Here is a 16,179-nt window from a genome sequence, read left to right as displayed (position 1 = left end):
TTCACATAATATGTCAACAAAACAAAACAAGAGTTTGGACCTGGCTCTATCCAATGTTACCAAAATATATCCTGGCAACTTAAACTAATTTCCTAATTAATAGCTGATCTACAGTATGTGCACGAGTAACAGTTCAAGGTTCAGCTGCTTTGTTATTACACAATATAGGAATTAGAGATTCTGCTTTAGCCCAATCCAGCCTACGCAGATCAAATGAAACAAACACAACTAAGAAACAATACAAATGTACAAAAGAAAATATACAGTTTTGTATATGTAACATCACTGCAATATATAGGCCCTATATCAGAGTTTTGGTGCAAATAATTGAGGTTGTCACGTTGATGAGTGAAGGGAGTGTTGCGGTTAATGATTTATATACCATTTATCAATTAGTTTCAGCTTATAAACCCTTATTAAAGTGCACTGTACTAGAAAGCAGTAGTCTACCCTACTGCATGAACGATTAAATGTAAGGTGAAATTATTAACCTGGATAAAGGGCTGTTGTGACAAGGCAGCCATGCACATATTAACACAAGCATTATTAAAATTACTAAGCATTATGGCACTAATTAAATGGAAGTGCCAGAGGGCTGCGTGAATGAAAAAGTGAAAGAGAGATAGTGAACGTGCCTCTGTGACTAACATAGCAACAGTGCTGCATGACCACAGGTGCACTGTGACAGCTGGGTCCATTTGACAGGCTGGTTTTGGAGCTCCATTGGCCGAAAAAGTAATCAATCCTTGGAGCAGATCCGCCCATTGTCCCTGTCGCGGCACGGGAAAAATCCTTTGAAGTCATGGGGGCGTTGCCAAGCAAATTATGCCATGTGGTGCTCAAGAGCAGGGTTCTTATTGGACCACAGTAACACGGGAAACGCCCATTCCTGAAGGATACTCTCTCTGATTGGCTAATTCGGCCACCCCAGATTCGCCGTTTGCGCGTTCACAGTTGCTCTATTCTCCGTCGCAGTTTACGTCAACAGCGTGAACCTCCTTCTGTGACAGCGGAGCAAGCCCTGTAACCTTTTACGGAAATGGCGTAGCAAACGTGCGCAACGATAAAGACAGCGAGCCGAAACCTATGGGGAAGGAATAAAAAAAGAAATTCAGTATCGTCGCACTCTGTACCTAAGGACCATCATTTTCTGAAGAGGTAGCTGCCCCGGAGCCTCGGTGAAGACACCGAAATTTGACGACAACGAGGGCGGATTTTAAATAGGCACTGAGCCTTTGATTTCGTAGAGAGAGACTGTGGCAACTGGCAGATTTTCCGTTGGACGGTCTAGCGAGGGAGCCGCCATGGCAGTCGGATCATTGAGCCTCCACATCGGGATATGAATAGGAACTGCATGTGTCCCGAATAGTCAAGAAAACGCCGCATACCCTTTGATCCTCACAGGATCAGCTATCCTAACAACTGATCTCACCCTTCCTCCTCTTTGTGAAAGTGATTTTGCACCCAGAAAGAAATCGCTATTGGTTTTAATCGGGGGGCCACAGGGAGAGGCCAGATTCATGACTATTTTAGTCGGAGACGTTTCTTCAGAGGCCCGCTGAGAGAAAAACCTGGAATATAAGGAAGAAATGCTGCTCTGATAGACCGTAGGTGGGCAAGAAAGGGTAGTTTATTGGGAGAAACGGACTACAGTGAAGGATAAAGGGGTCGCTTTCTGCCTATCTTCCCTGTGAATTTCATTTACTGTCATCCTTTTTGGATGAGAAGGTCCGGCAAATCAATCAGCCCTGCCGTATAGCCAGTCACAGTCTCCGAGCAGAGAGAGAACCAGAGGGATTGGATCATGTCGGGTCGGCCTAGGACCACATCCTTCGCGGAGAGCTGCAAACCAGTGCCGCAGCCCTCGGCTTTCGGCAGCATGAAAGTCAGCAGTAAGTACAGCCCTGTAAAGTGCAGCTTTCTTCTCCTGCATGCACCAGGCCCAGTGTGGGTTACACATCCTCGCTACATGTCTCCCCACTAACCAGGCTTAAAAATGTGTCAAGCGAGCATGACGTTAGCTCTGGGTAGCTTAGGCCTGTCATATATCTGTGTCATTGGCTGAGATTGGCCGGGGCTCAGTGGCACACGCACACCGCTGTGACGCGCCGCCCCGGGGCCGGTCAGCCTGACCCGGGTTAGCAGGCCGCGCCGGGCCGGGCTCAGGGAAGCAGGGCTGGCACCGACCCAGGTCAAAAATCAAAGCTTTCCTCATTGTACCGCAGATCCGATCTGATTACTGTCCGTTTGAGATTAGATCTCACAGCGGTATTACTACATAGCACCAACCGTATGCGTAATTGAGTTAAAGCGATAGGGCCGGCCTATTACGCAACTGTCAAAGCGGAAGGTGCGCCCACACTGACGGAGAGGGCTGGATCACTGGTCCCATAGTCGGTGGGCCGTGTCGAAATTGGACGTCTCGTGGGAGTGTGACACCCAGTATCATGTTCATGAGAGCACAGTGGCACCGTGCCGGAGGCTGGTTATAGGCTGGCTCTAGAGATGGAGTTGGTCCATATCTTTTTAATGTCTGCTTTATATGATCACTTCTACTATTTCAAGACATGTCAAACTCACTCTATTTTCCACTGCAGGTTATATGTCTTATTTCCTCTTTACAAGGTAGACTCTTTTTCCATTTATAGATAAATCTTAGTGCAGAAAAGTTGAGTATTCAATGGTCCCTCCCTATTAAAGCTGGACTGTATCTAGACTAATTATATTGGAGATTATTTTTAAATTATATCAATTAAATGGTGGTTAAACTTGTGTGACGACCATATGAGTATAATCTAGTGTTCAGGCAGTTTAAAACCAATTAAAGATGATAATTAATAATGACTGTCCTGCCTGGAGACATCTACTGTACCTGCCCTTTCTTATTTTACATGTGGGCACCGGCACACATTTGGGTGTGTGTGAGGAGAAAACATGAGGCAGTTGAGGAATGAAGGTGGTGCTTCAGGGCTATGATGTGACCATGATGTGTGTTAGTGGGGCGAGGCTTGATGCTGAGGCTCTCACCTGGGCATTGGCACTAGAAACCACTCAGTGCACACACACACACACACACACACACACACACACAGGGAGATGCTTAGCCATCCCAAAATCCGTATACTTGTCTTGCCCCAGATATGTGTGATGAAGCATTGGTGTGTTCCTGTCAGTGTGTAATGTTCATGGTTATGCGAAAAGGAGAACGCTGTTTTAAGAAGTGCTAGTCTGTAAATCAGCTAAATGTAGTCCAAGTACTCTCTGAACTCTGAATCTTTGGCCTAATTGCCGGTCAGACATAAGCCACTGAAGTAGCACCAAATGCGAGGCTGACTTTGTGGACTTAACATTACATGAGCTTTACACTAGGGTTTTGCTGTGGTTTTCTTAACCTCTTCTTTCCAAGAGATACAAGTCGACACATAATCATCAGTCATCAGGGGCTGAAGCAGGGTGGCCTCATTAATTGTGTGTTAAATAATTTAATTTTTACTAGCTGGTGTTGTTCAGCCCCATAGAGGAAAGTGTCTGATTGCAAAGGCCCCTGCGATAATCAATAAATACATAAAGCAGCAGTTTGTTCTCAAACAGTATTTTAATTGGTTATCTCAAAGGACAAGTTTAGTTGCGTTCAACAGTGGCTTTTACATTTTTTGGAATCACAATGATTGATTGCGATTGAAACATTAATACCATGGGCTGACTACAATTCGCTTTTTTTCCGATGCGTCTTCATTTGCTCTTCACATTTGAGCAATTGGAGAAATGCTCTGGTTAACTTGTTTGTGCCATATAAGACTTTACCCACTTGAGCCAAAAACGTTTTTTAAATGGGCACTCTGAGTCCTAAAACAAGGATACCAGCGAATTGGTGAGCAACTTTCATCGGATTGAAAGTCACTATTCAATTGATTTAACACATCCTTGAAATGAAGTGGAAGGGTAACATGTTATCAAGGGAACAGTTTGGTTAAAGGAACTTGTTGAAGCAGTTAGACTTCTCCTTCAATCTTGTTTCCAGCTGAGAAAAAGGTTTCAGACATTGACTTGATGATATGCTGACTGGCACACTTTTCCTGAGATAAAAGTGAACATATAAGCAACGCCTCTCACATACTCCTAAAGACATTTAGTGACATTTGCAGTTTGATTGTGACTACATGGTCTTTAATGTGATTTAAAAAATATAAAATCAGATATGACATTGAAAGAAACATGATATTTGCAATTTTGCTGTGTCATGATTGTATTTTAGTCTGAATTAATAAAACATCAGGTAACTTTGTTAGACCTATTTTTTCCCTTCCTCTCTCCCAGTATGTCTTCATTGCCCATTACACACACACACACACACACACACACACACACACACACACACACACACACACACACACACGGCCTCTTATCTAAAGCAGCTGTAGTCATAGTGTATAATCCTGGAGAGAACACTCTTACCCCTCCTACTTAAGCAGACAAGAACATACACACACACACACACACACGAGTGGTTTTGTTTTTGGGGTGAGGCAGCTGGCCAAGAACAATGAGCGGCCTGTTTAGCATTTCAAAGCTGCGGCACTCTCTTTCTCTCTTTCCCTCCCCTTTCCTCTCTGTCCCTCTCGCACATATTGCAAGTGATGATGGGAACAAAATGAACTAATTATACGTTTTGATTCCAAACGGTAAAGAAAAGAATTGCAGATAAGAAGAACCAGTAGAATCGGCGTCCGGTCGCTCTTGTCAGTGCGGTTGCTGGACTGGCACTGCAGGCTGCATACCACCAATATCTAAAAATATATGCAGCCCCATCTTTTCTGGTCAGATCCCACTGAATCCATCATTTGTTAATCCACACATTGCTTGTCCAAATGTCCCTGTGTGAGTGGTGACACTCACTGGACCGGATGTTTCAGTAATTTAGGGACCTATCCCATCAGCCTTGTCAAAGTGGAGAGACCCTTTGCAGGAGTATCTGCATAGAATAACACAATGTGCTCCTTTTTTCGTTTTTTGTTTTAATTTAGCATTTTTTTCCCCCCCAGGCATTCCTCACAAATGTCACGTACATTCTGCACATTTTGTGATCTGAGAGCTATTAGGCTGACTAGCATACTAACACAGTCTTAACTCAAGTAAGTATGTGCTGCAATCAGCCTAAGTGTTTGAAGTAACAGTGTGTTTGATATTATGACTCAAAAGCCAAACAGTTACTACATGCTTTAAATATAACTGGACGAGTTGGACAAATTCCATAGTGAAATGACTCATTTGGCAGGCATTTGTGACATTCACTCGTAGTGGATTCATTTAACATGAAATGTGTGAATGTTATCCCTCATCTTGCAGTATATTAAAAGTTGTGTTCAGATTGATAGAGTAAATGAGCTGAATTGTTGCAAACTGTCTCAGTATAAAAAATACCCTTTTTTTTGGAGTCAATCTCTAGTCAGCTATTAAATAATGTTGGATTGTTTGGGCATAGTTCTTGAAAAAATGGGCACAACATGTACATCTCTACTTTTAGTCACGAAATATTTATAGGCTCAAATAAGGGATAAAAAAAACCTTGAGCTTGTGAAATTATGTGCAGACGTCATTTCCATCAACTTTTGAATTTGTGGGAGAAATAATGAGTGTAAAATCTTTACATGTCTAAAAAAGATGTGCATTGGGTAGTATATCAGTTCTATCAGGAAAACGCACCAACTTATAGCTTATTAATTAGTAATTGTGTTGATAAGTTCAACATAAATGGTTGGTCCTCTTTACTTACTTATGGCGCATTTCCACTGCAGCGCGTAGCACGGTTTAAGCGTGCCGTGCCAAACCCGGCCTTTTTTTTGTTGCGTTTCCCCTAGGGGTAGTTCCGGCTAACGGGTACTGTTTTTCTGGCCCTCCAAAATCCAGGTTCTTTCCGGGCCAACAACCGGGCTGAATATGCTAAACTAGAGAGAGAATCGCTGGCAAGGGGGCTACAACTCCAACAAAATGAACATATTTGACCGTGATTTAATTGTAATACACGTTTCAAAATGATGCCGGAGTAACAACATACTGATACCGGTTAGTAAAAACCATGAATTAATGCTTTGACAAGTCTGCAGACAAGATGGCAGGCGAAAACCTTTTAAAATGCGTGTTTTCTGAATGGAGATCGGCTAAGCTAATGGTTGTATATGCTCCGACCGTCCACACTCACAACAACGGCCTATACAGACATAAATAAAGCAGCGACTGTATTCGCCATGAGACAGGCAGTCTGTGGTTTGTACTTGTTTAACTTTTGTCTAGTTTCTGAACAGATATGAGGAGCTGTGAGCTCTGAGTGCTAACAGCTAACGGCTGATGTTGGTTTTCTGTGGTTCGCATTGAAGATGACGTCACGGCTCCGCCTACACTGCGTTACTATAGTTACTGCCCCAGCTACTAAACTGTAATGGAAACGCAGCATAAAGTGAGCCTGGCCTATCAAGGCCTAACTATACCGTACTAAGCCGTGCGAGGCCCTGCAGTGGAAATGCGCCATTAGATTTAATGCATCATTTTGGAATTAATTTGACAGGTGAATATGATATAGTTAGTTGGGGCGTTGCGACAGCTTCTGTAGAAACATGTCCCTTTTTTAATTTTTCAGTCACAAAACTGGTAACTTTAAATCAAACCAACCCAACATGTGTCCTGCAACTGCTAAACAGTGTTTTCTGGCTATATTGAGTACACGTGTTGTGACCTGAATACACTATCGACGCCTGGCTAAAAGTTTCAGCAGCTGTCACTTTGTAGCTGAATAGTAGAGCATAATGTGATTGAAATCCTGTGCTTTGATTCGATAATTTTCTCATGGCAAGCTGATTGAAAAAGCAAATAAGTCAACGCTGCAAGCACATGTTGCAAGGGACTTGTACTTTTCATTTATAACACTTAATTTAGCAAATAGCTCAATTGGGGATTATGAATGTTAATGAAAAGGCGCTCCCAGCTTAAAACAAATAAAAACATGTCTTCATTGGTTGTGTATAAAATGGGGGGATATCTGTGTGAAGACAAATCGTTATAGCTCTGCCATATTAATGTGTAAAGAATGTAAATTATTAATTTGAAATGCAAAACATTTGAACTGCAAACTAATTGCTCGGTCATTATTTTTTTTGCACCAGTGTGAGATCTGACTGTGAGCTGGGGTGCACAGACATTTCTCACGGTTTGAGGAAGTGCAGAGGCGTCATAGAAATGGCCCTGAAGGAATATGTAGGCAGTCATACTCGTCTCTCTTTCACTCCCTCTCTATCTCTCTCACACGCTCACACACTCTCTTGGAAAGTCTATTTCTCTCATTACAAAATCTTTCTTTAGTTTCTCTTTCTAGACTCTGTCCTGGAGAGTGGAGGCCTGTTGGTTTCTCAGACAACTTGGCTCCCCTCCTTCTCTCTATCCAAATTCTTTGATCATTATCACATCTTAAGGAATTGGACCACTGACTGGTCACACGATGACAAAGAAACTGTGCTCGGACACACATATGTTATGTCTGCATTGGAGTGGTAGTCTTCTTTTTTTTGCTTGTGTGAGAGGATGTGTGTCTACGCAGTCAAAATCAATAACCCTGATGGAAAATAAGCCTAGCGAGCCAATAGAAAATGGATAAGGCCAGTAAAACCTGTGCTCTCTGTGCTACTGACTCAGTCAAAACGTCGACTTTCTAGTGTTATAATAAGCACTTCAGGGTTAATTATCCAAATCACTTTGTTCATTTAAAAACTCTCCCACAGACTCACTGGTAGTTTGCCAAAAGTCAGCATCAGACGGTCCCTCCTCCTGATATGGACAGGACTCTGTGGCCTGCCAGTGTCCTCCACGTGGAGGTGGTCTGCTACCACAGCATGCTGCACAAAGTTTCCATTTCCAACACCATGATCTGGAACAGTCACGGTTATTAAGCAGCATTAATCCTCACGTCAACATGATTTGGTACCCACTGCGAGCTGTTGACAAATGTGTTTGACTGCCTCAGCAACTCCAAAATCTAAATGTAGACACATTTCACAAATGATTTTAGATGCGTGGGTGTTTTCGCTCATCCACAGCCTTCTCCTGTTGCAGCTTGTTTGAAAGGGGAATATGCTAATAAGACTAATACGTAGATTTAGAGGGGGGGGGGGGGGGCAGGTGTTGCAGTCGGATTTAATCGTTTGGTTGTGCAGAAGTTTTGCGGTTAATTTAATAGACTGTCAGAAGTTGAAGTTGCAGGCACACATCTGTGGCATGTGACACACACTCTTGCCTGGTTGTTCTTAAACTGTCAGCTGATATGAATGTTGCTCCTTGACACTTCCGTTGGAAGAAGGGAGGACAGAGGGAAAAAGCCTCCATCGTCTTCTCAGGGGTTCAGAGCCAGCTGCTGAGAGGAAGGCATACAGAGGAGGAGCATGTAATAGTGCATTAGCATCTGATAGTCTTATTAGCTTATGACTTTTCACTGATGATAATCCTGGGAATTGCATTGGTCCGTTGGTGTGTCTATGCAAGGTAATGAATCTTATCAGTGTGGATAGTCTCAGAAAGCTGTATGCTTATCTCTTTGATGCATTGATTTGGATAAAGAGACCTATCATTACTGATATAAAGATAATGAAAAGTGTTTTTCTGTCTGTAGCCGGTTAGATAGGGTTAAAATATGTGTGATTGTTTACCTCGAAATATTTGAGCTCAGCCATGAATCCCCCTCAGTCAGTCAGCACGGAGCTGACCAGTACATCCTCAGCTGTTTACCACTAGACAGTTCTTCCAGGAATACATGGGGGTTAAACTGGGTGTGGCTAAAGAAGGGGGCTGTGTTGTTCTGTTTCTCTCAGCCAGAAAAATTGTCAACAGGAGTCAAACTTGCAACTAGGCAATAACACATTTGCTTCTATAACAAGTAGACTATGGAGTCTTTAGATGATCCTGTCTGACTCTAGGAGACAGATGAGCAAAGGATGAGTGTTTTTATATTGTTCTAAATAGAACAGCAACCGGGGTGCCAAATTAACTTTCTTTGTCCAGCAACCAAATGGTTAATGGTTAATGAAAGTAGCTCAACAGATTACCACTTTTCTTTGGGCTGGTGACTGATACAAATCTAGTACTTATATATTTGACCAGAATATGGCTAATTAATGGTGGTCATTTGTACCCTAGCTGCAACGATAAGTCAAACAAATAATCACCAATTAATTTAATAATCGTTTGTCACTTTTCATACGAAAATGAATATTTTCAGCCTCTAAAATATTGAGATTTCCTGCTTTTCTCAGATTGAGAATTGAGAAAGATGAGTTTTGGACTAACAAAACAAGACATTTGGAGACATCTCCTGAAAGTTACCTTTTTAGTTGGACTAAAACTGAGTTTGGACTATTGGTTTGGCTCAACAAGCTATTTGATATTAGTAATGCTTCTCAAAACCTGTTCTGTCATGTTTGCTCTCAGTTTGCTCTCCCATACCCCTAAACACTAATCCTTGATGTATGGTGCTGAATTTTCTATATCACTATCACTCAGGTTTCAAATGTTCTGTGTCTCTTTAGGGGATAAAGATGGCAGCAAGGTAACAACAGTCGTGGCCACTCCAGGTCAAGGCCCTGACCGGCCACAGGAGGTAAGCTACACGGACACGAAGGTCATCGGCAACGGCTCGTTCGGCGTAGTCTACCAGGCCAAACTCTGCGACTCCGGAGAGATGGTGGCCATCAAGAAGGTCCTGCAAGACAAGAGGTTTAAGGTAAAGACATGCACACAAACAATGTATCACTCTGCTTACTCAGATCCTTCTGTTTCCTTGTCAACCTTCTTTTTCAATGGAACCAAAGTACAGATTTGTTGTATTCATGAATGACAGAGTAACTGTGAAAAAGACATGAATGGAGTGATCTTTCACAAGAACGGTGAGATCAGTGAAGCTGCGAACAAAGAGACGGAGGAAAAACTTCTTGGCTTTTGTCGTTGCAAAATCTTTGCTTTATGTGTATATTTTCTCGCAGGAACTGTGTGTGTGTGGTAGTGAATGGAGGGTCCTATCTCTCACATGCATACTTGAACCCGTTAACACTTAAGTCATCTGTCAAGTTTAGTTCAGGTCCATCGTGGAAATGTCATATTTCCATCCATGCAAAGCCCTGCTGGAATCCTCCGTCTGTGCTTTGAATAGATTTGACTGATGGCTTGTTGTTCCTTGGCTGGGGCGACTTTGTCTGTGCTCCCTTTGATGCCCTCTTTGGTTTGGGGGGGCCTCAGTGTTCCCGCTGTTAGCCCACCGCTCACAGTTAAAGAGCCGAGACTGCAAAGCCTGCAGGACAGCTGTTTAGTTTCTCATTAAGTTTATAGTCTTCAGAGCTGTGGGTAATGGCTGCACATTGTAACAGTCTTATTATTTTATGTCTTTCACTGAATTAACACATTATCAAAGAGGCCAGTGTCAGAAGTATGCCTATTATAAAGACATATACACACTACATGTATTAGGTACACCTAGCTTAAAATAATGCAGTGTAATGCAACGAACCTGCTATTAATCCTACCATCATGGAGGTTGTAATATGTAGAGGATCAAAATGATAATACCTCCTATTGTAGTACATTATAATTCAATAAGACTATAACCTGAAGTCTCTAGAAAATCTTACAGTTGAATCCACTGCTCTATAACATAAACCTATATATAACAGTAAGATTATTGCAGGTTTAGGTATCATTCTAATAGTGTATACAGCTGCAAATAATACACTGCCTATTTTTAATGGATTATATATCATTTTCAATGCATTTCACAAAACCTTGGTTGGATTTAAGGAAGCAGATATTCCCTTGTTGTTGCAAACGCTTTTACCTGAGGCAACAGTGTGTCAATCTTCATTTTTCTACAGAGGTTTTAAGGAATAACCTACCATAGAAAGAAAGCAAGGTTTTTTGTGTATGTTATGCCCAGGGCCACGTTGATCACTTCTATACACGCAACATTTTAGTTTGTTGCGTCTATCACACATTCCCTAGCTTTCAGAGAACAGGGCATATGCAGCCGGAGTACACAAGTCAGGATGATGCAATACAATGTGTGGCTATAATGTTTTCCATATGTGGGCTGGAAACCTACATTCCGTGTCTCTGTTCTACACAAGATTTCGGCTCATTTAAACATCTTGTAATTATAATAGAATAGAGGAGATTAGAAGTTGGTAAGACACCTAAAGGAAAAGCTTGGGAAGTAGGCTTTCTTGCTAAGAGTAAGATAAGGGGTTGGTACAATGTCTCTACTTAAATATGAAGCTACAGCCAATTGCTTCACACAAAAACTGGAAAAATGTAGCTCTGTCCGACCCTAACGAATCCACCCTCCAGCACCTCTGAGGCTCACTAATTAACTTGATATATCTTTTGTTCAAAGTGTAAAAAAAGAAAAGAAGTGCTACAGTGAAATATATTCTAGAGATGTCCCGATCCGATCACGTGATCGGGGATCGGAGCCGATCACGTGATTTTCAAAAGATCGGAATCGGGAGAAAAAAATCGGGGGATCGGGATTTTTTTTTTTTTTTTTTATTTTTTTTTATAAAATATTTTTATTTTATTTAATGTTACAAAACAAAAATGACCATGTTTACGTCTTAAAGTCATCCTGAGGCCTTAGTTTTGGTTTAAAATTACACAACATCATGTATGTGTTGCTTCTTTTGGGCTTGTTTTCATGGACCTGGTTGCTTATTTCTCTCAAATCTGGCAACAGAGTGGGCGCAGTGTCTAATAGTAGCAGTAAGCTAACAAGAGGCTATGTTCAGCTGGTGACTCGTGACAGAGAAAATGTCAGGAGTTTGGAAGTATTATAAAATTGAAAGCGAAGGCAGTGTAACAGCCAGATGCAATGTTTGCAAGGCGGAGGTTCCGCGTGGTGGAAAGAACAGAGCTACGTTCAACACGACCAATCTAATACGCCACCTGAGAAACAAACACCAACAACAACACGACGAGTACACAGCGGACACTCAGGTAACGGCACTGAAACAACCGACACTTTCAGAGACTTTTAAAAGGAAAGAGAAACTGCCCCAGAACAGTGAAAAGGCCAAAAAAATAGCAGCCAAGATAGCTGAATTCATCGCGTTGGATGACCAGCCGTTATCTGTTACCTTTTTTTTCTTTTAATGCATTGCATAAAGATCGGATCGGGAACAATCGGTATCGGCAGATTGTCAAAATCAAATGATCGGAATCGGATCGGGAGCAAAAAAAGGTGATCGGGACATCCCTAATATATTCCCTCATTAAACCACTTCTTTAGGGTTACAATTGCTGTGATATGTGGCACTTGTACCCAAGTCATTTGTTTTAAGTCTATCAATGGATTATTTTAATAGGGTTAAAACGAGTCTCCTAAATCACTAGTCTTACAAAAGAGTCATGCTCGTTGGTCTAGTCTCTTCCTCTCACGAGAGTCAGGTTGTGTTAGCAGGAGAGAATGAGGAGAGTAAAGGCAGGACATGTTTTGGTGTCCCCCGTTGCCTCCTGGACTGCCAACCCTTCAGCTTTAGCCCCAGTGGGAGTCTCTGAAGTTTAGTCAAAGCTGTGTTTGCTTGAAGCTTTTTAGCCCTAGGACTGTTTTGCTGAGCCAACTGGTTTAGCTAAATACTTCAGCAGCTCAGTGTCCCAGGTATGGCCTTTCTAGAGCACCAGAACAGTTTTGTTATTGGGTGCTGGTAGTCCTTCACTTTCCAAAACCTGACTTAAGATAACTAACTTAATTGTGAAGGTGTCAGCCATCTGTCACAAAATACAAAATGTTCATTAGCAACACAGGCACACAATCCTTTTGTGACTCTATGCTGGCCATGATGAAGTCATCTCCTGCTCTCCATTAGCCTGTGGTTATCATGCTACGCTAGCAGGTAGCATCTTTAAACCGTGGTCAGCTGTGATCATAGTCTCCTTTTCCTTTTTTCTTTCCTTCCTGCTTGTACTCGAATAGCTTGTTATGAAGCAAATGAGTGCAAAGACTCCTCACATGACTGCCAAGCATGTGCCAATAAGTGTGTGTACAACCCCCCCCCCCCCCCCCCCCCCCCCCCCCCCACACACACACAAACCCCAACACCTGCGCTCTATTTTCTTCTTATTCCGTCTCAACTTCAAAAGTATTTTCTCTACACTTCTGCTTTTTTCTCTGGCTGAAGCTTTGGTGCCATGGTGATCAGAACCATGCTAGTCCAACATGTTTGAATGCTTTATTCCCTTACACACACACACACACACACACACACACACACACGCAAGTCAAACAGGGTAATCATGTGAACAGGCTCTGCGTTAGGATATAGATGATGAATGTGTGAGACAACCTTAGTGGTCTTACAATCCTCTCCTGGTGCATTATGGGATAGGACGACTCCACTCAGAGGGATCATATATCATCCTGATGGAAAATGGATGCTCCACTAGAACCAACACACACACACTCACACTCACACTCACACTCACACAAGTTAGTGTGCCTGATGGCAATACTGTTAAATGGTCAGTCTGGTGAGTTTCTATATTTTATTAACAGATACAATGGAAAAAGCAATAACTTACTTATCTACAAAGTAAACATTTATCTATGTGTGTAATAATAAATTCTCTATTTACATTTGTTTGAGTAACTTTGGCTAAAGAAAATCTTGCTTTGGGCATAAAATGTTGACTATGCATTGGTGATTTTTAAATATGTTTGTCATCCATGATAGAGTCTTATAATGTACACAAAAAGTGTAGGTAAGTCAAAGTGTTTAATATATACAGTCTATAATAAGTGACACCAGAAATTCCAAAAAGTAAAATCATTTCATTCCAATGCAGCTGCTTGACGGGACTGACTTATAGTTAGTTTATAAGCCGCCTGTCGGCATTCAGCTTCTTTGAACCTTCTCTGTCAGAGACGGAGTATTAGCTGTTCAGCCACAGCGACATGGTTTACAGACTGTTATGAGAGAGGAGCTGATGGAACAAATACTTCTTTAAAATCAATTGTGTGAACTTCTTGTCCTGACAGCGACTGAGCTCACACGTTCAGAAGAGAATAAAGAGAAAAAGAGATAGTCCTGTCTGCAATAACTCTTTACTGAATGTAATAATGTTCGCACCTGAGAGCAAAAAGGCAGAAGTGATTTAGCAGCCGCCGTACAGGTGAAATACAGAGTAGCTAATCCTGACTGAAGTATGCATGTTCCCTGCAGGTTAGCATGTTAGTCATTAGCTCACCAGATCCATTAGTTCACCACATATATCTCTGCAGTCACTCTATTACCAAGCCTCATGTATGTTGTGTTTGTTTGGCGATTTTCTGGGATTTAGTGACAAGAACACAGTTTTATCCCTTAGCTTGCCACTGTCTAGTAAGCTGTTTACAAAGCAGCACCGTCAAGTGTGTGTGTGTGTGTGTTTCCTTTTGTGGGTGGTATGCAATTCCTCTATGCTCTTAATCTTAGTTTTTTTGCAAACTGGATGTGGTTTTGCCTGACAGTAGCTTACACACTAGCATCATGAAAGTGTAGCACTTCTAGCAACCATCAAGAGTTCTCTCTCTCTCTCTCTCTCTCTCTCTCTCTCTCTCTCTGGAGTATGACAGGTCAGCAGGAATGACTGCAGTATAACTGGAGCTGGGCAGGGCTTTACTGAACAGCCTGTCTGCTCCTCCTCCATATCGTACCATCTTTCTCACACACACACACACACACACACACACACACACACCCTTAAACATTCCCACTAAGCCACTGCAAGAAGACGAGGGCGTTGCCTGCTGTGCACGGTGCGTTTGATGGCTGGTCTGTGCCCCACACGCCATGATGTCACTTTATAATGAGTGTGTGTGTGTGTGTTGGTTGTAGTTGTGTAAAGGGTGAAAGCATGGGAAGGACTATTGGACCATTTGTGTCTGCCTCTAAGTGAATTAGGTTGGGATGATTGTCTGTACAAGGCCATTGGGCTGCAAGATGCTGCTGCTGCTGAGATGATGATGATGATGATGGCTTCTTTTCAAAGTACGCTATGTCTCAATGCTGTAGCGCGGAGACATTTACCAAATTCAAGGCAAATAAATGTGGTGGTATATTTATAATTATTTAATTGCAAAATACACAAAACGTACGTACTTTTCTTAATCTTCTATGATATTAACCTGAGTATCTTTTGGGTTTTAGACAAACAATGTTAAGATTTCACCTTGGACTCTGCTAACTTGTGAAGGACATTTTCTTTATTTTATGACATTTCATTATTTCAGGGCTCCAACTATCGATAACTTTATTATTTATTATCCTGGCAGTAATCTTGTCGATATACAGTAGTTGTTGTATCTAAAAAATTGCAGGTTGCAGTAAAGAAAGTACCAAATTCCAAGGCGTTTTGTTTTGATTTTCCCGAATATATTCTGTTTAAAAATAACAAGCAAAGGTGCCTCAATTTAGGTGCTGAAACTAGGAAATGGCTTCTTTGCTTGAAAAATGAAAGTTTTTCGAAATGGTTGACAATAAATGCACCTTTTTAAATTAAGTCATAAATGACTGTTACGTGCTGCACCACATAACTGTAAAACTAATTAACTTTACCATTTATATTTTTTTAACCCAAATCTAAAAGTTGTGTTCCCAACGAGCAGCTCATATCTGAGCGTTCCGTGAACGTTGTGATCAGTTGGTTTGGCGCAGTTCTCCAGTGTGTGCGCCGGGAAGTCTCCCTCCGCAGCCGGTTGGCGTTATTTTGGCACAATTCCATTGTACAGACCGACGTTAACAGCACCCCCGTCTGTGCACGGCCAGTGATCTAAGCGCCTTCTGGAAAAGCTTCACAAGTACGTCGGTACGCAAAGGCGCTTAGTGACACAAGTGACGATATGCATTTCAGATTTTTGCCGCGCATGCGTACCTGCGTACCAGTTATGTACCCGTTTATAAGTCAACTGAACAATCATGTGTCAGTCAGTGAGCTGGACTACTGGTTTGTCACTCTTGTTGGTTTAAGTAAACAACTGAAGTTTTGAAATGATTGTAAACTGATTATATTCTGGGTATTTACATTATTTATATTCAGCAGTTCATTGAGTTTCTTCACATAAACACCTTGATGTTTAGAAATGGATAATCCAAAATACCGATTTCTTGAACTACAAACGCG

At 41.8% G+C, this 16,179-nt stretch overlaps 1 protein-coding gene across 2 annotated transcripts in view; it reads left to right on the top strand.

Annotated features, from left to right (window-relative positions):
• The first annotated feature begins 1,054 nt into the window (after nt 1-1,054).
• Nucleotides 1,055-16,179, top strand: part of gsk3ba (glycogen synthase kinase 3 beta, genome duplicate a) — a 31,361-nt gene continuing 16,236 nt past the window's right edge. For both annotated transcript variants that reach the window (XM_034128648.1, XM_034128647.1), the window contains exons 1-2: nt 1,055-1,892; nt 9,567-9,760. In XM_034128648.1, the coding sequence (XP_033984539.1) occupies nt 1,805-1,892; nt 9,567-9,760 (282 nt within the window). In that variant the 5' untranslated portion in view covers nt 1,055-1,804. The remainder of the gene's footprint in view (nt 1,893-9,566; nt 9,761-16,179) is intronic.

This window comes from Trematomus bernacchii, unplaced genomic scaffold, assembly GCF_902827165.1.
Source record: "Trematomus bernacchii unplaced genomic scaffold, fTreBer1.1, whole genome shotgun sequence".
Taxonomy (NCBI): domain Eukaryota; kingdom Metazoa; phylum Chordata; class Actinopteri; order Perciformes; family Nototheniidae; genus Trematomus; species Trematomus bernacchii.
The sequence above is the reverse complement of the archived record's forward strand: the minus strand, read 5'-3'. Positions and strand labels throughout refer to the sequence as shown.